Here is a 26529-nt window from a genome sequence, read left to right on the forward strand (position 1 = left end):
TTTCTAATCAGTCTTCAAAAATCAATGGAGGGGCAGCTAGGTGGCGCAGTAGATAGAGTACCGGCCCTGAGGTCAGTAGGAACTGAGGTCAAATGAGCCCTAAGACCAAACACTTGACGCTTACTAGCTGTGTGACCCTGGGCAAGTCACTTAACCCCAATTGCCTAAAAATAAATTAATTAATTTAAAAAAAAAATCAGTGGAACGTATTCTAAATCTAACTAATTCGCATAAAGACAAGAGTGCAGAGAATGCAGAATCAATTTCTAAAGTGTTCATATGTATATATTTCTATACATGTGAAAGCAGCTGTCAGAAGAGTGAGTGTCATGAGAAGGAGGGTCATAGTTATGTACGGAACTGGAGAAGTCTCGTTTTTAATTAGTATTTTTAAATTTTTCATATATTTATTAGTTTTAATTAGTATTATTTGATTATTATAAATTATGGCTAGCTCTTCGGAAGGCACTCTACTAATGACCACGGGGCAGGGATGTGGATAAGTACTCTCTGTTTATATTATGTAATATTTAGCATCATTTCGTTCTGCCAAACTAAAGCTTAAATAACTGGTCAGAATTGAGTTCATTTTCTTTTGAAAGAGGAAACTTAAATTTACATTAATTAAACAATTCCTCAACCCTAATACAGATAAATAGATGCTTCTTGATTTTCTTCCACCCTCCCAGATCGGTTCTTTGAAAAGTTCAAAATGGCTCTAATACTCAGGTAGAGCCGCGTTCATTGATTCAATTGGCTGAGCTGCCCTTGTCAATCGAAAGCCCACCTGGGTGCCCCGGGAACCATTCTGTGGCGCCACCGCCGATTCCTGAAACGTCCTACCTTTTCCTCCGCATGATCGACGCGGCAATATGTCGGCCCCCGCGAACCAGCATGAGGACCCCGCTTTGTCTTCATTTATTCTCTATACAGCAGCAACGCTCCGTTTTGGGAATACAATCTCTTTTTATTGTATTTTAAGCTTTCAAGTTTTACTCCCAACACAGACTCAGCATAACTTAGATCCGTCCGAGGTGATTTGAATTCCACAGAGGTGGACGCCATGTTGTACGGAAAACTGGTGCACAGCTGAGGCGGAGGACGGAGGGCGGGGGAAGTCGGAAGTCGATGGTGTTTGGGGGAGGAGCTAAGAGGTGCGAGGAGAGGTGGGGTTGCTAAGCAATGATGCAGTTCCTCTTTTGCTGTCTCCCGTAGCTTGTGGTTGGACCGGTTTGTTGGGGGGAGGGATAAAGGGAAGGTAGAACGAGGTTGGTTGTCACTGAGAAGCCCCGGACACTGGAAGGTAAACTGAGGCGCGGGCAGGACTGGGGCTGAGGAGGGAGTGAACATTTGGCTGGGGGTGTTTGAGCAGACGTGTTTTGGGGCTACGGTTGTGTGAGTTTGGAAGGAGGAATGTGGGGTAGGGCACTGAAATGAGAGTAATGAGAAAGAGAAGGAAATTAAGGGCAGGAGCCTCTGGGGCAGGTCTGGGGGCTCGAGGTGTTGGAAAGATCTTCAGGGCGTGCGATAAGAGGAGTAGAAGGTGGGACCAAGAATAGTGCAAGTGCTGAGGGAGGAGAGAAGAAAGAGGCTGTTAATGGTTGAGACGAGAGAGACTAAGGAATAGTAGAGTTGGAAGGGCCCCAAGACCATCTAGTTCAACCACTACCTTACTGAGAATCCATGTATGAGCTCCCCAACTGGTGGTCATCCAGTTTTAGCTTTGAAGACTTTTAGTGAGTTGGACCCCCACACCTACTGAGGCAGCCCATCCCATTTTTGGATAACCCTAATTTTTAGGAAGTTTATCTTTCTAACTTTGTCCTATTCTCTGCGACTTCCACCATTACTCCTAGTTATTGGTGCCAAACAAAATAAGTCTAATCCTATTCTAACATATGACAGTCCTTCAAATACTTGAAAACAGTTATCATGTCTTTTCTTCTCCAGGCTAAACGTCCCTCACTTCATTCAACTTATCCTCATATGAAATGGTCTCAAAGCCTTTTACCATCCTCTGTCAGGAGGTTGGTAAAGGTTCATAAGGAAGAAGAAGGCTGGTGAAGGTCGAGTAGAAGATGAGAGAGGAGGAAGGAGGCTGGTAAAAGAATGAGAAAGCAAGGAGCTAGGAAGGGGGTAGGAAGAGGGAGAAGGTGAGAGCTTTCCCTCTTACCCTCTACCTCTATTCCCCCTAGAATGAAGAAGGGTTTAGAGGAGATAAGAGGTGGTTGATAAAATGCTAAAGGAAGTAGGTTGGAGAAATGGGGGAGGGATGGTATGCTCTGTTTGAATAGACAAAGACAGAGGGTGAAAGAGATGCAGTGTATTTTGGTGTTGGGAAGTGGAGTAAAAGAAGAACCTTGGACTAGTCTTGGGAAGGAGAAAATTGGTTAGTATAGGCAATTCAGAAAAAAAGGGGTAGGCAGATGAAGAAGTAGGGCCTTCAGAAATGAGGACCCTTCACAGTTAGCATTTTTGAGAAGAGATGGAAGGCTTCCATTTGGTGGATTTGTTAGAGATGAGCAACCAGCTTTTGGTTAGAGAAGATTAGAGAGGAAGAGGAGTGGAATAGAAAATGGGAGGGATATGGATTGATGACCAGAGAAATAAAGGGAGAAATTAAAAGAGCATTGTGAGAGAGTTGAGAGAGGAGATTGGGAATGAATTGGCATTTGGGGAGAAGACTTATTGTTGGGGGCTCTGAATTTGAGATTAATATGCCTTTTGATCTTTGTAATCTCCTCTCAGAAATCTCCAGAGACCAAGCCAGGTTTCTGCCTTCATTCAGGCTCGACCATATCACTTCAGCTACCACCTCATCCTGGAGGCACTCTGCCTCTTCCCTACCCGAATGGTGCTACTTCCTGCTGCCCCAGGATCCAGGTCTCTTCTGTTCCCTACCTCAGAGCTGGGGTTCCAAGTCTCTCCTAGTAGAAGGACCCTTACCAGGAAACAAGGACTTTCCCCTAGACAGTATTTCTCCAAACTAAGAAACCTGTTTATCAGTTTGAATTTGACCCTCTAACCATTGTTTTACCCTCTCTGAGGACTCAAGAGCTCTTGTCCTTATACCTCCTTTCTTCATCCTTTGAGGAGAAACTTCTCCCTAATAGCTGTAGCTTGGGTCCCTGGTCCCAACATGCTAGTCTGTTTTTGTGAATAGGGCCTTGCCTATTTCCTGGTTGGCATGGCTGAGCCAAGACAGGTTCCAGGTGGCCGGGAGACTCCACAGGGGGAGCTTCGGCCAGAGGTTGTTGAAGATGAGGCCCCTCGGAGTCCAAGTCAAGAGGAGATGAGAGGAGGACAGAGCGGCAGTAGCAGTGAGACAAAGTTATCTCCTAGAGAAGAGGAGGAACTGGATCCTAGAATACAGGTGAGAAAATGAAAATGTTTGAACAACTCTCTTGGAGAAGAGGGATTCAACTAATTCTTTGTTTCTTCAGAAGGAATTTTAAAATAAATGGGTAGAAGTTACAGGGAGATAGATTTCAGTTTAATACTGTGAAGCTGGCTAGGGGAGGAAAAATGAGCCCTGGATTTGGAATGAAAAGACTTTCTACTTATTAAGTGACCTTCCTGTATATGCCACTTCTCTCTGGGCCTCAGTTTTCTCAACTTTAAAATGAAAGAGTTGGATTAATTCATAATTACCTAATACATAAGATCCCTTTCAACCCTTTAACATTCTGTGATTCTGTTATTGTATTGTATGTCTCCCATCACTGGAAGTGTCAAGGCAGAGGACTGACATTGTTTAAGAGATCTTGTAAGGTATTCTTTATATTTGGGAGGTGTTGGATTATGTGACCTCCAAGAAGCATGCCTTTTATGTCAGCAAGTTTAGATAAAATTTTTTATACTTAATATTCCTTTTTCCTTTTCCCAGGGGTGCACTGGAGCCAACTTGAACTGGCTCTCAAGAGCAAGTAGTTTACATTTTTAGTGTTAACATTTACACTTCCTAAACTGGCAAATGCTGCATTATTGTTTTGGTGATTGTTTAGACTTAAATTAGAGAAAATGTTAATGCAAAATAAATTTAAAAATGTCTTGTACATACATATTTTCCCCATAGAGCTGATTGATGAATATTTATCAATACACTGCCACATTTTCTCCTATCCCCTTCTAACAAAGTCTCTTAGGGCATATTACAAATCTAGAGGATAACACTCAGTGTAAAAGTACTGTTCACAAAGCAACGTGTGAACAATTGGAAATGAATAGAATGCAAACTGAATTTCTGAGTGCTGAAGAGAGTAAGAGTAGAGGAATTGAGTGTTGTCAGCAGAATTAGGAGGAGGCACATTTTTCTTTTTTTTTTTTAGGCCATTGGGGTTAAGTGACTTGACCAGGGTCACACAGCTAGTAAGTGTCAAGTGTTTGGTCTGAGGTCACATTTGAACTTAGGTCCTCCTGACTTCAGGACCAGTGCTCAGTCCACTGCGCCACCTAGCTGCTCCGAGGAGGCACATTTTGAAGTAGGTAAAGGAGAAGGGAAGACTACAGTGCTTTTGTGTACCAAGTTGACATCTTGGTTAAGCAATTTTGCTGTGGCCCCACTGTTATGGATATAGCTTCTGAGAAGCCACTTAGTCCCAAATCCTTGAACTTCTGCCTACAAGCATTTTTTGATGGACCTCTATATTTAGATTTCTATACAGATGCCATGATGGGCAAAGAAATAGATTAGGTCACTGTCCTTAAAATGTTTTTCTCTTTGTTTTTTAAAAAAATTATTATAGATATCTTTTTTTAATATTACCAGAATGTCTTCCAGAATATTTTCTTCTCTCACATATCAGAGAGCCATCCCATGAAACAAATATTTTTAAAAAGAAAAAAAGTAGGAAGAGGAAAAAAATAAGCAGAACTGATCAATATTTTGGAAAAAAAAAAATATGTGCAGTGTACCACACCTGTTGACTTCCTGCCTCTGCATGATAGTGTAGTGAAGGTATCTCAATAGTGATAGCAACAGCAGAGATAATAATAACCCACATTTATATAGTGCTTTAAAGTTTGCAAAGCATTTAAAAAATATCTCATTTTATCCTCACAACATCCCTGGGAAGTAGGTGCTATTATAATTTCCATTTTACTGGTGAGGAAACTGAGACAAAGAGAGATTAAGAGACTAGCCCAGGATCACATATCGGGTAAATGTCTGAGGCTAGAATTGAATTTAGATCTTCTGAACCCCAGGTTTAGTGCCCTGTTTCTTTTGTATCTTCTCTTCTCTCTCTCTCTCTCTTTTTTTTTTTGAATCCATCTCTTCTTTGGGACCATGCTTGTTCTTTGTAATTTTGTGACATTCACTTTAATTTTTTATGGTAGTGGTTTTTTTCCATTTATATAGCTGTAGTTTTCTTGGTTCTGCTTACTTTACTCTGCGTCAGATTTATATCTTTCTGTTCTTTGTATTCATCATATTCATCATTTTGTACCATGTACCACAATTTATTAGCCATTCCTCAACCTTTGTGTATCTATTTTGTTTCAAATTCTTTGCTGTCACAAAAGCTACTGTTATAAATATTTTGGTGTATATGAGGACTTTTTTTTTTTTTAAATCAATGATCTCTGAGGTATAAGCCTAGTAGTGGAATTGCTGGGTCAAAGATTATAGACATTTTAGTCACTTTACAGAATGGTTCTTTCTCAGATGTTTTGCTGACTGTCTGACATTAATTGATTTCTGTTTTATTTCATCATATGAAATGCACCAATACCCCTTAATTCTTTCATAAACTAAAAGAATTTAGGTCCAGTAGTCAAGTGAAAAAAGCCTTGGCCAGAGAGTTAGGAGATCTGAATTCTATTTCCAGTTCTGCCACCAACTGTGATTTGTACAAGTTACTTAGGTTTTCTAGGTCTTCATTTCCTCTTCTGTGAAATGAAAGGGTTAGACCAGATGATTTTGCGATTCCTTTTAGCTCTACTATTAATATGATTCTTATTCCTAACAACTTATACATTCTTAATGACCTAGAGCTAGATTTCTTTGTTTAATGTGTAAACTTGGCTTGGAGTCTTCACATAAGACTTGGAGAAAATACTCCTCTTTGTAGTTGAATGAGCAAAGCTGCTTAGCTCCCTTTGTCCCTTCCCTTGTCTACAGTCAGGAAAGAAAAGACACTTTTCTCATTGATGGAGGTTCTCTTGAGAGTTCTGCAGAGCCTCTTGCCTTTCCAGGAAGCTTATCTAAGATATACCTCCATCCTTTCTCCTATGCATTCCTGTTTGCTTCAAGCCAAGTAGAAGAGGTACATAAAGTATCTTATATTTCTGTAGCTGTCCAAGGTGTACAAAGCCTGGTGAGTTAGGTAGTGCAAGTATTATCATCCCTACTTTACAAATGAGAAAACCAAGGCTCTAGTAAGTGTCAGTGCTGAGACTTAAGCCCTGATTTTCTGACTCTAAGACTAATGTACTCTAACCACTTTACCAGGCTGCTTCTTGCTTATTACATGGGAGGAACTAAGGAAGACTTGTTATCCAGATCTTTCATTTCATTGGTTTGGTGAACATTCACTATGGAAGCTTCTCTATTGTAAATCATCTTCTCATCTGTAACATATAATCTATGAAAATTGCTTGGGGACTGGGAACTAAAGTGATTTGCCAGTAATCACAGTTTGTTGTCCGTTATGACATGCACTCAAGACTTTAGGAATTCCAAGACTAACCTTGTATCTACTATACTTTTTATAGAGTAGGGGTTAAAATAAAAAGAGTATGACATTTATTTTGCCCCTGAGAAACTGAAACCTCTTGGTGAGGGAGGGAGGAGGCAAGACTTCAACACATGACATATAACAAGGTAACAATGTAGGACTATGTAAACAAATGTTAAATTATGTACTACAGACTGCAGGATTTCAGGGAAAGTAATGGTCAGTTGGAATAAGGAAGATTTTGTAAGACTTAGTTCAAGGTGAGACTTGAATTTGCTGTGGAAACCTACTAGTCACCAAACTCTTCATACTAATTCTTGTTATATTTACCTCAGTAGTTTGATCTGAAGCAATCCAGATTTCTTGATATCCTGATGGGTTACTGATAGGATGAGATTTAGATTTGTGGATAGCGAACAATGATATAGACTCAATGATTGGTACCCAGGTAACAGTAGCTGATTCTGTTGTTGGATATACATTTTAATCCCTTTAAATTGTACCCTGCAAATAATTTTCTTAGACCTATGTCCCTTTACCATGGTTCCTATTTGGAATGCCCTTCCCATCCTCTCTGACTCTTTCTAAACCTCAATCAAGATTTCCTTTCCCTAGGTTGTTGTTCTTTAGTTGTTTCATTTCTGTCCTATACTTTGTGACCCCATTTGGGGTTTTCTTGGCAAAAATGCTGGAGTGGCTTGTCATTTGCTTCTCCAGCTCGTTTTACAGATGAGGAACTGAAGCAGACAGGGAAGTGACTTGCTCAGGGTCACATAGCTAGTTAGTGTCAGAGACCAGATGTGAACTGAGGAGGATGAGTCTTTCTGACTCCAGGCCCTGCACTCTACCCACTGTGCCACCATGCCTTCCCTAATTTACTGATCATTGTGTTACTTTTGTTTTCATTAGGATTTTAGTAGTCTTTTCCCTTCCCCTCTTATTTCTGTGCTGCTTTGTATGTGTTTATGAGTCTTTTCCCATATGAGTGCATTTTTCCTGTCTCCCCTACTAGGTTTGGAGAAACCATGTCTCTGATTTTCTTCTCTGCTTTAACCAGAGTTCAACGCAAGCTTTACATACAGGAAATAATCTATATACATATATACTATTGAATAAAGGACTCCTTCGGAGTCAAATGCCCATACAATTTGGGGTAATTTATTCTGTTTACCTTTTTCTGTTGGTAGAGGGAAATGAGTGACTGAGCTTTTAGGAATTCAGACTATTGTCCTGGCATCCTAGGAATTTGTTTGACCTGCTTTGGGGAGGTCAGCCTACTTTGTTGACTCATTGACAGATGAAGTGAGCTGACTCAGGTAGCATTCTTCATGCATTCCATTTAAGCAGAGTATTCTCAGAGTTCTCTGCTTGAAAGCTGAAGTGGCATGTGTCACCAAAAACAAAAAACAATGGCCACCACAAATAGAGCAACAACACAAGTCAGTAGAAATTTCTTGACTCCACGTTATCTTTGCTCTGCTCTTCATCCTGGTCTGGCTGTGATTCTGTTTGAAGAATTACCTAGAAATTTGTGATTCAGAAAAGGTAGGCTCACCTCCCTGCTCATGTGTTATTATTATTAAAAAGTTTTTATTAATTATCTAATTGCATGTTATCCTGCATAGCAAGCATGTGTTGCCCTTTATATAGGGAAGCAGTATAGTACAATGAAAAGAGTGCTAAGGGCAGCTAGATGGCACAGTGGATAAAGCTCTGGCCTTGGAGTCAGGAAGACCTGAGTTCAAATCCAGCCTCAGGCACTTGACACTAACTAGCTATGTGACCCTGCGCAAGTCACTTAACCCCGATTGCCTCACCCCCCCCCCAAAAAAAGAGTGCTGGATTTGGAATCAAGGACCTGGATTCAGATTCCAGCTCTGCCATTTATTATCTATGTGATGTTAGGCAAGTCACTTAACCTCTGTGGGCCTCAGTTACCCATCTAAAATGAGATAATTAGATTAGATGAATTCTAAGATCTCTCCCAGCTCTAAATATACAATCCTATGATCCTAGGCTCTCCTGGAACCTCTTACACCTCTCTCACCTCTCACCTTTCCCCCATTCTTCCCCTCTTCTCTCCCAACCCTTCATATCTTCTTTGGTGCTGATGTGCTTAACTGTCATTAAAAATGACTCCCAGATCTATATTTCTGGTCCTACACTCGTCCCTGAATTCCCATTCTCCATCACCTGGCCTGTTGGCCATTTTGAATTAGATGTCTCATAGGCATCTCAAATTCAGCATATCTAAAATCGAACATTATCTTTCCTCATCCAACCAAGCTTCTGAATATCCCTATTGTGAGAAATAGCTCATTCAGACTCAGGAGGGATGAAGTTAAAAGCCCAGTTTATTATGCAGTTGCAACTGCGGGTGTCCTAAGGACTAGGACACATTGTACCAAAGTAAGAGTTCACTATTTATCTCTAATCCCAGCCCCAAAGTCCCTCCTCTGTTTCCTCACTGGCTGAGTACTCTAGAGTGCACAACTTTCCAGCATGCCTATTAGACATCTACTCCTTGACATGTCTTCTTTCCTTCTACATACATCGCATGTTCAGAAAATGGCATCTTAGCCCCTCCTGGAGATGGAGAAGTTAATATTCATGAGCCTATTAAACATAAGCACTCTAAGCAAAGCTTAACCTTTGTCCTATTTACTGACTTCTAACAGCAAGACAAGACCAGCCTTATCCTGTTTTACTTAGTTACTTTTCTAGCTGTTTGCTCCAAATTTATGGAAACAAACATTTTCATTGTATCTCTCAATTTCTCACTTTCTCTTTAAATATGGGTTTTGTTTCCATAATTTCTTATTTTCCTTTTTAGCCCTTTTCTCAAAATTTTCAAGAAGTTTTAAACATTCTTTCTCCTCCCTTTCCTCTCTAAGACTACGTTTTCTTTTTACTACCATAATTGAGACACCTTGCTTTGTCTTTTTTAGCAATGTAACAGTTTGCATCCCCTCTACCAAATGTGAAATAAGCCTTATCAGAGAAGGAATCAAGCAAGGTATAAATAATAATCCCCCTGATCTTAACAGAATTATCATTTCAAGCTGCTTTCACCATGACCCTGTCAGCCAATTAAACCAGTTTTAGTCAAACCATCCTTTCCACTTTTGACTGGCATGTACTACTTTACAAATTTTTGTAGCCAGATTTTTAACTATTTGCCCATTTTCGTCAGTTTGTAGATACTAATTACTCATTGAATTTTCCACAAACCCCTTCTTCTGCTAGAACATAATCTAATACTAATCTATGTTGATACACAGCTGCCTGTGGCTGGGGAGCTTGATCAGCAAGAAGTTCTAAAGCTTGTTCGGTTTGGTTAGTTATAATTTGTACCACTGCCTAGAGCCTAATTAATCTATTAAGGAGATAGATAGCAGTTCTATATCCTCAACTCCCATCTTGGGCCCAAGTTGCTGGCCCATAGGTTTGAATTATTCTTTCAGGTGGCCATTCATTCCCCCAGCCATTGGTGTCTCCTGATTGGGTAGTGCTGGTATCTAAGGTTCTTTTCTGTCTTTGGAAACCATCAAAAGAAAAAGCCTAATCTTACTAATCCTATATAACATACTCCTGCCCAATTAAATGATAGGTGGGTATAAGCAGTTAGTCCACAAGTCCAATAATGTCCCTTTAATGCAGGTCTTTCTTCACAAAGCAGCATGGGTCTCCCTCGCATTATGGGGTAATATTGCTTTTCTTCTGATCCTGAGTCCTCTTTCCATAAATGTTGAATTACACTGCCACAGTTGCTGTTTCCCTTTCCATGTGTAATTAATGAGGCAACCACATTCTCTTCTACAGTCCTCTCCCCAGGAGTAGGTCCACTCACAGCTACTTTCTCCCAGGTTCTCACCTGCGCCTGTTGGGTTCAGGCAATATTGTCCTAGAACACTTCTAGCCAAGGGCCAACTATGTTTTTCTTCTTGGTCCCAGAAATCAGTGCCATTCCTTACCTCTGACTGGTTACTGAGTATCCCAGCCAGACTCAAAGGTTCTGGGTACCACGGCGATGATTCCAATGTTTCAGGACCTCCACAGACCCAACAACTGCTCAGGTTGAAAGTATTAACTACTATTTTGGCTAGTTGTAAAAGGGCATTAGGAGGAATGTAAAGAGGAATGGGGACGGGCCATACCAGGGAGGATTAGGACTGCTATCACTAAGTATGACAGTGGAAGCATTTGCTGTGCTTCTACCATAATTCTCTCAGGGAATATAGCTATTCTTGTAATTCCTAATACTACACACACAGGAGCCCTACATTTATTATCCCTAAGTAGCTCCTTCAATAAAGGGATCCCTTCTCTAGGTTTCTTGCAAATGGCCTCCAATAATATTAATACAAGTATAAGAAACAATATTGTAAGCACAAGAATGATCAATCCAAGGTCTTTTGAGAAACCCCTTCTTTCCCAGATCAGGACAACTTTAAACAGTCTATTCCTGAGGTTTGTCCACTGGTCCTTTGACTCTGATATAATGTGTCCATCCCTTTTCGACTGCCCAGATTGCTGTTTCGGTGGTCAGCAACATTTGGTAGGGTCCTTCCCAGTCAGGCTGAAGTTTGGTCTCCTTCCAGGATTTGAACAGTACCCAATCCCCTGGTTTGTACTTAAGCACCGTGAATTCCAATAGTGGAGTCTGAGCCAAAAGTCTTTTCTTCCTCAAATCTGAAAATGTAATGGATAGTGCTGCTATATAGTTCCTCAAAAATCTATCTTTTGTCTCAAAAGTAGGGATGTCTCCCTGCCCTACTGGTTAAGGTAACCCAAACAACATTTCATAAATCGATACACCAAGATCTTCCCGAGGTGAAGTCCTAATTCTTATTAAAGCTATTGGCAGGCTTTTAGTCCAGGGCAATTTTGTTTCTAACATTAATTTGGAAATGTGTTTTTTTAAGAGTCTGATTCATCCTTTCCACCTTCCCAGATGAGGGAGGGTGCCAAGGGGTATGAAATTCCCAGTTTATTTCCAAATAATCCATTATTTGCTGTAAAATTCAGGATGTAAAATGACTATCATTGTCTGAATCTATATTTTTCTACTAAACGTTTTCGTGGAATTACATGTTCCAAAATTATCTTAGATACTCCTGCCACTGTAGCATTAGGCAAAGGATAAGCTTTGATCCATTCAGTTAAATAGTATTTTCTCAAAGCTAGATCACACATTGCTTGTACTCTCCAATGACTTCCTTGATGTAGAACTGATAAAATTTCTCTCATGATTTGTTTATTGACCATTTCTCTCCCATCTGGTAATAACTAACGGCCTTGCTCAGTTTCAGTCTCCCCAGATTTAATCAAATCTTTCTTTTCGACTTCTGTAAACATAGGGATCACTTTTGTCTCAGGGACTTGGGGAATTACCCCATGCATTTTTGTAGGTTCCATGGACAAGGTGATCTCCTTAGAGTTCTCTTCTGTTCCCCTTTGCTTCAAATATTCCTCCTTTTTGGTGTGCTATGGCAATGTCATTTGGTAACAAGAAATTGTTTGAGCTGACCAACTAATTGGGTAACCTATCAGATTCCTCTAAAGAGTTACTTTAACCATTAATGACAGTATACCCATTATGTCTTTGTCCCTCTATTACTCTGGAAGATCCATCAATGAAAAGACGATGCCCTTCGTGGAGGGGCATGTCTCTGAAATCTGGACGTACACTTGTTTGATACTCTATGATATGAAGGCAATTATATTCCAAATTTTTGTATTCTGTCTCTCCTTTTTGATTTTAAAAAAATTTTTTTTTTTAGGCAATTGGGGTTAAGTGACTTGCCCAGGGTCACACTGTCTCTCCTTTTTGAAGGAAAGAGGCAGAATTGATACAAGACTGAGTCACTAATACCAAATCATTCTTTTCCTTTCATGGGAATGGGGTATTGCCTCACCCGTACCACTTCAGGGTTACAGTCAATGGAGGGATTTTCAAACCTCCTCTATTTCCTTCTCTAACCCAAACTATTGGATCTATTTACCTCTTTTCTTCTTCTGTTAGTAATGCTATTTTCACTTGTATTTCCTGGTTATACACTTCCATTTTTAAATTTAGTTTCATTATTAAATCACTCCCTAATAAATTACTCCCTGACTCAGAAATAAATAGCAGTTGTCCAATTATCTCTTCTTTTAATTTTAATTTAATAGGTTCAAATATGGGTACTGAGAATCCCTCTCCCTTAACTCCTGAGACTATAAGTTTCTGAGTAGAAAATTTTACCCCTTCTGGTTTGAAATTCAGAGACAAACTAGTTGCCCCAGTGTCCATTAAAAAGACTACCTTTTCCTCCCATGATTCCACCTTTATGTTTATCAAGGGCTCTAGGTGGGACCAGCCGTTCGGGAGGCCCTAATCTCTCCATTTCTCATCAAAAGTCATGAGAGGTGCTAATTTTTCCTTCCTCCTTTTGTTCAGGACATTCCCTCTTAAAGTATCCAAATTTTCTACAATAGAAGCATCTGGCTGAATTAAAGGGGTTATAACTTGGCCTACCTTTGCCCCTCACTCTTCCTTTTCCTCTTCCTGCCCCCATCCATTATTCTTGCAGAGCCCTCCTTCCATTTCCTGATCCTTCCCCCTCCAACCTTCTCTTAACTACCTCATTCATGGTTAAAACCATGATTTTGGCTTTCTGTCTCTGCTTCTCGTCTTCTATCTTCACAAATATTTTCTGTGCCTCCTTAAGCAACTTGTCTAATGGTTTCTCACTCCATCCATCAATTTTTTGCATCTTTTTCTGGACGTCTGGCCAAGATTTGGTAACAAAACTGACCTTTAACAAACTTTGAGCCACCCCCAACTCAGGGTCCATACCTGAGTATTTTCTCATTTGCTATCTAAGTCTTTGCAGGAATGCAGAAGAATCTTTTTGGGGGGGGGAGGGGGGGGGCTAGGAAATGGGTTAAGTGACTTGCCCAGGGTCACACAGCTAGTAAGTGTTATGTGTCTGAGGCTGGATTTCAACTCAGGTCCTCCTGAATCCAGGGCTGACGTTCTATCCACTGCGCCACCTAGCTGCCCCCATCTCCTGTTGAATCTTAAAGACTGTTGAAATTTTGAGACTTAGGTTTAGCTTCCTTGATTCTTTTAATTATCAATTCCCTAAGATCTCTCATTTTTCTTCTGTCTGCCGGGTCATTTGGGTCTTTGTTGTCCCAATTAGGGTCAGTATTTGGAAATTTTTGTTCTGCAGCTAGAACTTCAGGGGCAGGCAGATTATTCCTCTCCCATTCTCTCAGAGAGAAAATCCTAATCATCCCCCTTTCTTCCTCTGGACACAAAAATAATCATAATTGCCATCATTTCAGACCAGGCATAAAAACCTGGGCCTAAAAATTGGTCTAATTGATCTGCTAAGCCAATTAGGTCCTCCATCAGAGATTTCATTTCTTTCTTAAAATTCCTAACTTCAGTACTTGTTGAAGGGGTGTTTACATATCCAATCTCCCTTTGAGCCACTGGGACCTCCTTTAAGGGGTATAATTTAGGTTCCCCTTTCTCTTTAGAAGAAAGGGGGTAATTCTGAAAATCCTTCTAACATTGTTCCAATTCTTTCCTTAATTTACTAAAGTTGGGAATGCTACATGCCCCCAACTTTCTGGATCTCTCTGCGAGTTCTCAGCTTTCTTTCTCTGATACCCAGATCCTGATTCCTGAAATTCAGCTCTTTCCCCTAGCTCTATCAAATCCATATCTGGAACTCTGAGTGTAGAAGGAGCATAAGGGGGCAGAAGGGCAAGAAGGGGGTCCCATTTCTGAGAATCTTCTTCCTTTTTCCATCCGCGTTTTCCTTTTTCCCTAGTCTTAAGTGGAAACAACATGACAGAACTCTCTCCTTTCCAGCAGGAGGCATAATCAGACTCCTTCTGACTGAAAGGATTTTTGTTACTCACAAAAACGTTTAATATTTGACATACCCAATCGTCATCTGCTCCGTATTTTGGCCAAAACACTGCCAGTGGTAAAATAACTCTGTCTAGGCCAAGTAAAACAGCAATATTTTATCATTTTCATCTTGTCCTTCCTTCTTGGACAAGAATCATCATTCTAGTGTTCCAACATCCTCCTTAAAGGACTATCTGGAGGGAATGTTTCCCAGAGAACTTCCTTTCTCCTTGCCTGGCACCTTAGTTCCCTAATTTCCCATCCTATCTATCTTTCTGAGATATCTTGTGCGTGAAAGACCTAGCTCTTAATTAGAGGTTCAGATTTGCAAGTCTAAGCATGAACCTGCGGAGCCAAGCCCCGCATTTCTGTACTTCCAAAGTACACCTTATACTCTCAGTCTCAGACCCCTGTAGGATAATTCCCCCACTGACAAGGTAAGACTTAATAGTCCAAATTTTCTTACCTTGCCCCATAAATGAGCTTTTGCAGTGGTCATGGTCCTTTGTGCCTATTTTCCATTTTTTTGTTCACCCTTCCTTTTCAATCAGTCTTGGGTCCCTGCAGTCGGACAGAAAAGGTGCTCACTCTCTCAATCGTGAGGCCGTTAAAAAATCAACAGGGCATGCCTCCCTGCCCCTTAGTGATGATCGCCTCTCCATCTCGATGCTTAGTATCCTGGAGGAGCCCCCAAGGAATTCTGAGAAATAACTTATTCGGACTCAGGAGAGATGAAGTTAAAAGCCCAGTTTATTACGCAGTTGCAACTGCGGGTGTCCTATGGACTAGGACACACCATACCAAAGCAGGAGTTCACTACTTATCTCCAATCCCAGCCCCAAAGTCCTTCCTCTGTTTTCTCACTGGCCGAGTACTCCAGAGTGTACAACTTTCCGGCATGCCTGTTACACATCTGCTCCTGGACATGTCTTCTCTCCTTCTACATACATCGCATGTTCAGAAAATGGCGTCTTAGCCCCTCCTGGAGATAGAGAAATTAGTATTCATGAGCCTATTAAGCACTCTGAGCAAAGCTTAACCTTTATCCTACTTACTGACTTCTAACAGCAAAACAAGGTAAGATTGGCTTTATCCTGTTTTACTTAGTTACTTTTCTAGCTGTTTGCTCCAAATTTATGGAAACATTTTCGTTGTATCTCTCACTTATTTCTGTTAAGACAACACCATTCTTCTAGTCTCCAACGTTCACAACCTAGTAATTTTTGATTCCTTATTCTTCTTTTCTCCACATATCTAGTCAGCCTTTTTGATTCCTCCTCTACAATTATCTTTTGAATCCATACCTTTCTCTATAGTGTTTTTTGTATCCGTACCCTTCTGTCCACATGTACAGCCACCACCACGTTCAAGACCTCATCACTTTTCACCAGAACTATTGCAGTAGTCTTCTAATTTGTCTTCTTACATCAAATCTGTTCTTCTCTAATCTATCATCCATCATGTGTCACAATTATGATATTTCTAAAAAATAGATCTGACCATGACACTCTTCCTTAATAAGTTCTGTTGGTTCTCTAGGATCAAATGCTTTTTAAGCCGTTTACAACCTGGTTCCACCCTCCCTGCCAGAATTATTAGGCACATAATGTCCAAGCAAAATGTCTTTTTGCTACTCCTCACAACATTCCATCTCCCATCTCTGTGCCCTTTGTGCTTGCTATTCTCCATGGCAGGAATGTATTTTCTCTTCAATGCCAAAGCTTAGCTCCGGTGCTACCTCCTTTATGAGTCCTTTCTTGATCCCTTCCTCCCACCTGGTAGTGTCTACCTCATTTTCCCAAATACTTCATATTTATTTTTATATTGCATTTTTGTATTTAAATGTGTGCTTGTTATCTTTCTTAATAGTGTAAGTTTCTTGAATTCAGGGATTGTTTTATTTTAATCTTTGTATCTCCAGTGCTTTGCACATATTGGGGACTTAATAAATTTGCTTGTGGATCTAGCAATATTATGCTCCTGGCCCACTTACAGTAGGACAAAGTGTTAACTTTGAATTATTTTCCTTTCCTTTTAAATGTTTTATTTATGTTCTTTTTTTTTTAACATTTCTGTTATTTCTCAATGGCTCCCTTAACTTTCGCCTTTAATAAATAAGAATATTTTAGGAAAATGAAACAAAATAACCCATTGGCTATGTGTGAAAATGTATGCTTATTTGGAACCTAGACTCTTAGATTCCTAGGATCATATATTTAGAGCTGGAAGGGGCCAGCTAAGTCCGATAGTTGGACTCCCTCATTTTATGGATAAGGAAAAAAGTTATCTGCTCATTATCGTATCTGTAACAAATGGCAAAACTTTAATCTGAACCCAGGTCCTTTGATTACAAATCCAGTGAAGTCATCATTAGTTACTGCATTGATTCTGAAGCCTTTTAGCGTTGTTTTGCTGTTGTTTTCAATAGTGTTTATTGTTGTCATTGTGTAAATTGTTCTCTAGGTTCTGCCTACTTTGTTCTACATTGATTCATACAGATCTTCCAGATTTTCTCTGAATTCTTTATATTTTATCTTTTTAAAAGCATAATAATATTCCATTATATTCATATCCATTCTTCAAACAATGGGCACCCTCTTTCTTTCCAGTTCTTTCCTACTACAAAAATTTTTGTATGAAAGAGAAAGGAGACTTTTCCCTCTGTGTGTATAAGCCTGGTTGGGTAAAAGAGTATGTACTGTTTAGTGACGTTTTTAGGGTAATTCTAAATTGTTTTTCAAAAGGATTGGATCAATTCATAGTTCCACCAACAGTGCATTCGTGTACTCATCTTCCCAAAGCCCCTTCAACATTTATCACTTTCATTTTTTGTTATTTTTGTCAGTCTGATGGATTTGATGTGAAACCTCAGAGTTGTTTTATTTTGCAGTTTTGAGTTGTTTCCATTTGGGATGAGGTGCTATCATCTGTTTTCAGTGATAAACAGAAGTCAATGGTACACATTTATTAGGTGGCTGTGTAATCATATTTATGACCTAGGTTTTAGCTAACATTTAAAAGTAATAATTTTAAAAATATATTTTGCTTTTATATCAACTTAATTTCTGAACATACCCCTTCCCATTGAAGTATCCCTCTTAACAAAGAATAAAAAAGAACATTTTTTTTTAGCAAAACTAATCAATTTTTTAACCATAATCTAATTACACACACACACACACACACACACAGACACACAGACACACAGACACACACACACACACACACACACACACACACACCCCTTCATGATAGTCTTACATTTCTGCAAAGTAGGGAAGAGTTTTTATTTTCTTCTTTCTTCTTTGGTGCTATGCTTGGTCTTTATAATTACCCAACATTCATTTTCTGTTTTCTGTTATGGTTATTATTTTTTCCATTTATATTGTAGTCAATATATATTTAAAAAAATTTTCTAATTCTACTTTACTTTATTCTGCATTAGTTTATCTAAACCTTCTCATGTATCACTGAGATTAAGGAGGCCTGGGAAAGGCTTCTTGCAGAAGGTGCTAGTTTAGCTGAAACTTGAAGGAAGTCAGGGAAGATAGAAAGTAGAGATGAGGAGGAAGATTTTTAGGCATGAGGGAGTGCAGTCAGGAGATGGAATGTCATGTGTGAGGAACAGCAAGGAGGCTAATGTGAGTGGATTGAAGAGTACATAGAGGGGAGTAAGGTGTAAGAAGACTGACTGGGTCATGTTATGAAGAGCTTCAAAAGCCAAACAGGATTTTACTTTTGGAGATAATAAGGAGCCACTGGAATGTATTGAATAGGGGGATAATATGGTTAGACTTGCATTTTAGGAAGATCAGTTTGACAACTGAGTGGAGGATGGGTTGGAATGAGGAGAGACCGAGGCAGGGAGACATAAGTGGGCTCTTGATAGACTATTTTCCACATGTGAGGTGTTAAGGGCCTGTACCATGGTGGTTACAATGCCAGAGAAGAGAAGGGGCATATATGAGAGATATTACACAAAAGTAGACATGATTAGACTTGACCACTGATTGAAAATGGAGATGTGAGAGAGAATGAAAACTGGAAAATGATACCTAGCTTCTAAGTTTGGATGACTGAGAGAATGGTAGTACCTTCAATAGTAATGGAAAAGTTAGGAAGAGGGGAGAGTTTGAGGAAAAGATAATGAGTTTTGTTTTGGACATGTTGAATTTAAGATATATATGGGACCTCCAGGCAGGAGGATAGAGTGTTGGGCCTGGAGTCAGGAAGACCTGAGTTCAAATGTGGCCTCTGACACGTACTAGTTTTATGACCGTGGGCAAGTCACTTAACCATACTTGCCTCAGTTTCCTCATCTTTAAAATGAACTGGAGAATGAAATGGCAAACCACTCCAGTATCTTTGTCAAGAAAACCCCAGAAGGGGTCAAACATGACTGAAAAATAACTAAACAACAAAACTTTACGACTTTGGGAAGTCACTTTTCTCGATACCAGTTTCCTCTTTTGTCAGTAAGAATTGTAATCTCAGTTCTAGGTTTATGTCCAGGGAGGTTATGAGGACTTCATGAAATGATGCTTATAAAAAAATTGGAAAGCATATACACATACCTCCTCATATGTGAGGGTACATATACAATATACAAAATACTATGCTTAATAGGCATATGACCCAGTTTGACTTGCTGCATTTGACTGTGTGATTTTATTTGTGATGTAGTGATATGTCAGTATAGGTGAGAATGGGTTAGAACTCTAGTTAAGACTTTTCCTTTGTCAAACCAGAGGCCCTTCTCTCTGTCTTTGAGGGGATGAGGTCCCACTGCCTATTCATAGACATGTATAGATCCCATCTTTCTGCTCCTTCCCTTGCCTATAGGCCAAATAAGTTTCCTTTCCATCTTGAGCAGGAGGGAGAATGCCTCTACAGATAAATCTAAAGAAAGAGACCCCTGATGCTAATAACTGTGCCTACCTTTCTGTTGGGAGGTTCTTGGTTACCTCCTTCCCTTTTGTGAGAATTTTAATGTTCCTTCTATGCTAGGGGAATAGAAAATAACAGGACTATTTTAGGGGAAGATAATTTTTGACTGACAGGCCCATTCCAGACTCTTTCCCCCTAGTCCACACCATTGATTGCCATTGCAAGTCTTTAAAAACTCTCTGTGTATGGATATAATAACTCTTCCTATCCTCCAAAAAATGCAAAGAAGGTTCTTAATTTTTCATGATAGGATTTTTACCTTCTAAGGGTCTACCTGACTAATCTCTCCCCTTTCGTCTCCCCTTGGACAGGAGGAGCTAGAGCACCTGAACCAGGCCAGTGAGGAAATCAACCAAATAGAGCTACAACTCGATGTGAGTGTCCCTGTCCATCCGCCTGGGACACCAACATGGGAACAAGTTAGAATAGATTCCCAGGAATCCAAGAGATGCCTTGTGCAGGGAGCAGCATTGGATAGTGGAAAGGGTATTGGATTTGGAGTCAGAGGACTTGGGTGTCTGTAAAATGAGTGGGTTATATTAAATGAACTTTTAGGATCCTTTTCAACAATAAATCTGTGGTCCTATAATACTGCTTTCTGCAATTGCTTTCTCTTCTCTTTCCTTGTCTTCCTTTTTTTTTTTGCTTAAATTTATATTGGGGGATAGAGGAGGGAATGGAGGAAGAGAAACTTTTTTTCCTCCTTTAGCTTTACCTTCTGTGGAAGACATGGAGACAGCAATAATTACATTTTTGTTTCAAACTAAATCTTGGATTCCTGGCACCAAGGATGACTGTTTCCGTAGCTATAATTCCATCTTGAAACTGTCGTATATTTTGGGGAGAGGGGAAAGAGGACAGTCTTTAGGATGGAGAATTTTAGGGCAGCTAGAGGAGAACTAATCCAGTAATCTTGACTTTTCCTCATATCTTGTTGACAGGAGGCACGGACCACATATCGGAGGATCTTGCAGGAGTCAGCTCGAAAGCTCAATACACAAGGTTCTCACTTGGGAAGCTGCATTGATAAGGCCCGGCCGTATTATGAGGCACGGAGGCTGGCCAAAGAGGTACAGCAATTGGGTGCTTCATCCCCTGCATATGCTCTCATCCCCTCAGCTAGGGGTCTGGCTCGTGTGTAGGCTTACTGCACCTGCACATGTGCACATTTAGTGCCTGTTCTTAGTTTTTCTGCTGGACGAGAAGTTAGGCAGAGTGGACTCTCTGGTGTTGGCCTGCCAGTGGTCATCTGTGTAGTCTTGGGCAAATAATTTCCCTTCTCTTGGCCTCAATTTTTGATCTGTAAGAGGAGTGAGTGGTTTGGACTACATGATTTTTAAGGTTTCTTCCAAACTTTCTCTCCTCGTATTTACATTTAAATAGTCACTTTAAGGTTGAAAAGGGCTTTCCTCACAACACTATGACATTGATAGTGTGGATACTTTTATTCTCATTTTACAGATGAGGAAACTGAGGCTCTGAGAGGTAAATGGTCACACAAATAGAAAGTGTCTGAGGTAGGAATTTAAACCAAATCTCCTGAGCCCTAGTCTGGTGCTTTATCTGTTGTACGGTACCACTTCTCTTGCATCTGTCTCTGCATCCTTCATCTCTCCCCTCCCTTTTTTTCTGTCTTTCTACAGAAATGTATCTCCAATTAGGCTCTTCATAGCATAGTTTGAGAGAGAAAGGAGGACAGTGAGATTGACTTCTCATTGCTTCCGACTCTGTCTCTCTACAGGATATGGGATTGCCGTTCACTTGGGGCAGACATAGGGAGAATCTCTACCATATCTACCTTTCTCATGACTGGCTGTCCTTCAGCCAGGATTTTCTTGGTAGGGAAAGTCTGGGCCCCTCCCGTGACTGCTCCCCACCCTCCCTCCAGGCTCAGCAGGAAACACAGAAGGCAGCCCTGCGCTATGAACGGGCGGTGAGCATGCACAATGCTGCTCGAGAAATGGTGTTTGTGGCAGAACAAGGTGTCATGGCTGACAAGAACCGGCTTGATCCCACGTGGCAGGAGATGCTTAATCATGCCACTTGCAAGGTGAGGGGTAGCCAGCAGCATCAATCATTACTTTCTTCCTTTCCTTTAATTCTCATATTTTTTCCTTAATTTGTATCTGATTTCTCTTCCTCCTTAAATTCTATCCCTTAATATTTTTACCACTCCCGCTCCCTCTTTCCTTATCATTGAATTCTTTTTCATGACTTCTCAAGTTTGCCCTCCCTGTTTCAGCCAAGAAAAGCTCTTCACTAACCCTTTATCCAAGCACTCACCCAGGCTGTTCTTCTGACCTAGAGTTTTTTTATTCATTGCTCTCTTAACAGATTTTTCTTTCACCAGCAACTTCCTTTGAGGACTAATCTCACACAATTCATCTCTCCGTTATGTTAGTATCACTTTAGTCCTTGTGTATATAGCTCTGTGCAACTATAATTATTTAGCTCTTTGTTATTGAGTTCTTATTTATATTCTTGCTCACCAGTCCCTCAGTCAGCAGCTTTAATAGGCTATGAATCTGTAAGTATTTGAATACATTTTACGTGCAGCAATAGTAATAATTCACATTTACGTAGTGCTTTAAGGCTTGGGAAGTGCTTTACATACATTATCATATTTGATCTTCATCCTTATGAGGTAAGTATTATCATTCTTCCCGTTTTAAAGGAGAGGAAATAGAGGCCCAGTTAAATGACTTGCCTAGGATTTTCATATAGCAAGTAAGTTCCTGAGTAAGGATTCAAATTCAGGTCTATATCCATTCTACCATACTGTCTCTTATTGAGGTTATAATAATAATAACTGACATTTGTATATCAATTAAGTTTTGCAAAACACTTCATATATTATTTCATTTGATCCGTATAACAACCCTATAAAAATAGGTGATGTAAGTATTATCTCTATTTTACAGATGAGAACATTGAAGCTTAGAGAAGTTAAGTGATATATAGCAAATAAGTGCTGGAGGTAAGCTCTAGTATTGCCTGGAGTCAGAAAGACATGAGTTCTAATCCTGCTTTAGACACTTTCTAGCTGTGTGACCCTGAGCAAGTCATTTAACCTCTATTTGCCTCAGTTTTTCATCTGTAAAATGGGGATAATAACCCCTACCTCTCAGAGTTGCATTTAGAGCAGTACCTGGCACATAAGACACATATCTATGAAAATCTTTACCCATCCTCACCAGGAATAATAACTAAAAACAAATGTTTTACTGGTGATGTATCAGTAGAATGTTTTAATGTGATTATTTTATCAAACTCCTTTCTTTCCAGTAGAATGGAGTATAAAAAGAGACTGATATTATTACATGACCATGTGTATTCTGCTATTGGCTCACCTGCTTCAGAACTAAAAATAAATTAGGTATATAGACAAATAGGGATGGAATAAAATCTACCTTGACTTTTATTAGATTTATTACCTTCCCCTCTATCTCCTTACTATATCTAATGTGGGACTTTTTACTCTGTACTCAGTGAAGTCTTTAGCACAGAATGATAATTGTACCAGATCTGTCCCCTACAGGTTAGCCATCAGGTGGTAGATTGGGAAAGGCCAAATGAAAGAAAACCTTTGGAGTGATTCCATTTAGTTGTCTCTCTTTCTCTTGTTTTGTGTTTTCTGTCCCTTGGGACTCAGGTGAATGAGGCAGAGGAGGAACGTCTTCGGGGAGAGAGGGAGCACCAACGGGTGACCAGGCTGTGCCAACAGGCAGAGGCTCGGGTACAGGCCTTGCAAAAGACTCTTAGGCGGGTCATTGGCAAGAGTCGTCCATACTTTGAGCTTAAGGCCCAGTTCAACCAGATATTAGAGGTGAGTTGCTTTGACATACTGGCATGGGGGAGACTGGGAGGCAACTGAACAAGGGGAACCCGGGACAGACCTGAAGAGAAGATAGTATATGGGGATGAAGGGAAAGGAGAAGAAAAGGGTGAAGGGTGAGTTTGTGTTGTGAGCAGCAGATATTTTGCTATTCAAGATAACCCCAAATACAGTAGGGATTTGGATGTTTGATCCTAGATGATCATACAAATGGTAGACTTCAATTTAGTGGACATCTACCCTGTATTGTGCCAAAGAAGGTCTATGAAGAGACTTCAGAACAGGTTGAGAAGTGAGAGGAAGGGAAAAAGGAATTCAGGGTAGGCAAAAGAGAAAGTAGAGGAAATGTGAAGAGATAGAGACTCAGGAGGAAAAGACTGGGCAAAGTGTAGGTACAGAGTAGAGGAGGTGAAAGGGACCTTAAGGAACATAAAGGAAGAACATAGAAAAACATTAGGAAGGAGATAACACAGGAGAATGGGGAGAGAGGAGGACAAAAAAGAGGGGGAAGAGCAAATGGAGTAAAGAAGGCAAAGAAGAAGAATTGTGGGATTAAAGGTAAAATTAATGAGCAGAGAATTATGTGAAGAGAATAAAGGAATGAATATAAAAGGGGAAGAATGCAGAATAATTGTTGAAAGAGGAGGATGTTTGAGGCAGATAATGGGATAGTGACCCAGATACTTAAAAGTGGAAGAATTCTTTGAAGTTGGTAGAGGAAGAAAATACTAATATGAGGGGAAGGAAAAGTGTCAGAGTTAGAAACTAGTAGAGGAGAGAGGGAATAAGAAAAGGTAAAGTTGAGAGGGAACCCAGTTGAGGCAGAAAGCAAAATAACAGGGAAGATGATGGAGTAAGTTGAGGCTGGAAGGGAATTAGGAAGACCCTTAAAAGATTTGGGTTGGTGGAGCATCTCATATTTTTGTTCTTGCCTCCCTCAGGAACACAAGGCCAAGGTGACTGGCCTAGAACAACAAGTGTCTCAGGCAAAGACCCGCTACTCAGTTGCCCTGAGAAATCTGGAGCAGATCAGCGAGCAGATCCATGCCCGCCGCAGGGGTTTGCCCCAAGCCTCAGTTCACAGGCGCTCCTCCCCAGTAGGGGCTGAGGCTGGACCTGAGAGTGGGGATAGTGGAGACATCAGGGTTGAGGGGGCAGAGGGTGGGTATCTGGAGGAGAGTGGGTCCCTTGAACCTAGCCCTGCCCCTGATACCTTGAGTCTCCTGAGCCTTCGCACTGTTGCCTCAGACCTACAGAAGTGTGATTCAGTGGAGCACTTGAGGGGCCTCTCAGACCATGCCAGCTTAGATGGCCAAGAGCTAAGCCCTGAGGGTGGGGGAGATCATGGGAGTGGGAGTCGAGGTCGTCACCAACGAAGCGTCAGCTTATAGCCCTCACTTTCCCAAAGAGCTGTGTCTCCTCTTTTTGTCCCTATTCCTCTTCTCACTTGGGGTTCTTACAGACTCTGTTGGTCTCCCTTAGCCCTTTGAGTTCTGCTCTATTTTGAAAAGCCCCTTACTTCTATCTCCTCTGCCTCTGTGATGATCTCTTTTTTTTTCATCACTGTGTCACGCTCCTGTCTCTTCTTTCACTGTTACAAGTTTCACTTCTGCCTTATTCTTATTATTAAATGCCCTCTTTCTTAGCCTAGATCGCTCTGTCATTCTCTGTCTCCTTCCCTCTTCATATTTTTCTTTCTACCTGAATTTCTGTTCATTTTTCACCATTTTTGTCTGTCTCTCACTCCCTTTCTCCTTCCCCTCAGGGAATTCAGTCCAGAAGGAACAGGAAGTTGACCAAGGGAGGAGTGCTGTCCATAGAGGCTCCAAGTTGCTCTTCTCATTTTTTTTACTCCCCTAGTCCAGACCTATAGACCCATCCTCCACAGTCATCCTTCCCCATGTTGAGATTCTCTTAATAAGACCCCCAATACTGCTGGACCCTACTAGAGATTCTTATGTTTTTTGTCCTATCCCAGACTTGCAACCCTGCATATAATAAGTTCATTTACTCAAGATGCCTTTCCCCAGTTTTTAGTGACTATTACATAACTCAAAAAAAGTCAAGTCTTATAGGATAATGGGGGAGAAATCTGAAGATTTCTAACCCTTATCCTGTCTCCCCTGACCCATGTTAGCAGTGACACTAGGTTTCTAGTGAGTGGTCCATATAAAGAATCCTCCTGTTACCATAAATAACCTTTGGTGTTTCCCCAGCTGACTGCTGATTTTTTTAAGATGAGAAGGTCCTGTGGAGTCTGTAATTTGATAGATCAGTTTGAGAGGGCCTGAAGTGAGTTGTCCAGACTTCAAGATAGATGACTTTCCTCCATGCTCTTGCTGGAGCAATGTTTTACCGTGTTCACCATGTTTTACCTGTCAAGTGTAAATGATTGGTCCTCTTCCCCAGATGCTCAGCATAGTCAAGGATAGAATTATGAACTACTGTTCCTCATTTTACCATCTCTCTGACATCGTGGGTAGGAAAACTTGGGTACTGTTAGGGTTGGACCCAAATCCTTTCTCCCTAGCCCTCCTCCTATATAAGTTTCTATATATCCCTCTAGGAGTTTCTTGATTTGGCTGCTATACTACTCCCTTCCTTCTCCCACTATCTCCCCCCTACTCCCCACCCCACCCCAACACCCCCATGTCCCATCAGTTGAAGATGGAGAATAAGTTGTGGCAATGAAAGCCCTGTATCTCCATGGAAATCAGACACTGGGGAGGTAGGTCACACCTATAGTACACAATGATCCTCACACATCCACAGGGTGTGTGTTGGAGGGGAGGTTATTTCCCTCTTCCTACTATCTAATAGAATGGAAAGTTGTTCCTTTTGACAGTGGGCATAGAGGAATCCATTTGCCTCTGCCCTCATCTTGCTTTGTTTCACCTCATCTATCTTTCATAGGTACTGTTCTACCCCTGTCCTTCCCTAATAAGCTCTCTGTGTATGTGTTTTTTGGGAGAATGAAGGTTTACATTTTAAATTCCTGTCCTGTGTGTCATTCCCCCAGGACAGGGCAAAATGGTCACAATGAAAACCATTGTGTTTGAGGTGACTATTGGGTGGAGGTGGAAGGAAAATGGGGAGTGTGTGTGAGAATGGAGGGGCAGACTGATAGGATTTTATTTAAATAAAAAATGCAACTGGAA

General features: G+C 40.6%; 1 protein-coding gene across 5 annotated transcripts; it reads left to right on the forward strand.

Moving 5' to 3' along the window:
• The first annotated feature begins 1215 nt into the window (after positions 1–1215).
• On the forward strand, positions 1216–26529 carry SH3BP5L (SH3 binding domain protein 5 like). 5 transcript variants are annotated; one of them, XM_027841027.1, is made up of 8 exons: positions 1216–1303; positions 1951–2153; positions 2749–3373; positions 19848–19910; positions 20478–20606; positions 21425–21586; positions 23189–23362; positions 24313–26529. In XM_027841027.1, exons 3-8 carry the CDS (start codon positions 3188–3190, stop codon positions 24760–24762), a joined length of 1164 nt encoding a protein of 387 aa, XP_027696828.1. In that variant the 5' UTR covers positions 1216–1303; positions 1951–2153; positions 2749–3187; the 3' UTR covers positions 24763–26529. The 5 variants fall into 5 exon arrangements, with proteins under 5 accessions (XP_027696828.1, XP_027696818.1, XP_027696845.1 ...); XM_027841017.1 differs by having other exon boundaries at positions 1951–2101; XM_027841044.1 differs by lacking the exon at positions 21425–21586 and having other exon boundaries at positions 1951–2101.

This window comes from Vombatus ursinus, unplaced genomic scaffold (assembly GCF_900497805.2).
Source record: "Vombatus ursinus unplaced genomic scaffold, bare-nosed wombat genome assembly UNPS02004704.1, whole genome shotgun sequence".
Classification (NCBI taxonomy): Eukaryota; Metazoa; Chordata; class Mammalia; order Diprotodontia; family Vombatidae; genus Vombatus; species Vombatus ursinus.

Coding starts and splice junctions, on each gene's coding strand:
- SH3BP5L (XM_027841027.1), top strand. CDS start 3,188: ATGGCTGAGCCAAGACAGGTTCCAGGTGGCCGGGAGACTCCACAGGGG. Junction 3,374..19,847: donor AACTGGATCCTAGAATACAG/GTGAGAAAATGA, acceptor CCCCTTGGACAG/GAGGAGCTAGAGCACCTGAA. Junction 19,911..20,477: donor AAATAGAGCTACAACTCGAT/GTGAGTGTCCCT, acceptor TCTTGTTGACAG/GAGGCACGGACCACATATCG.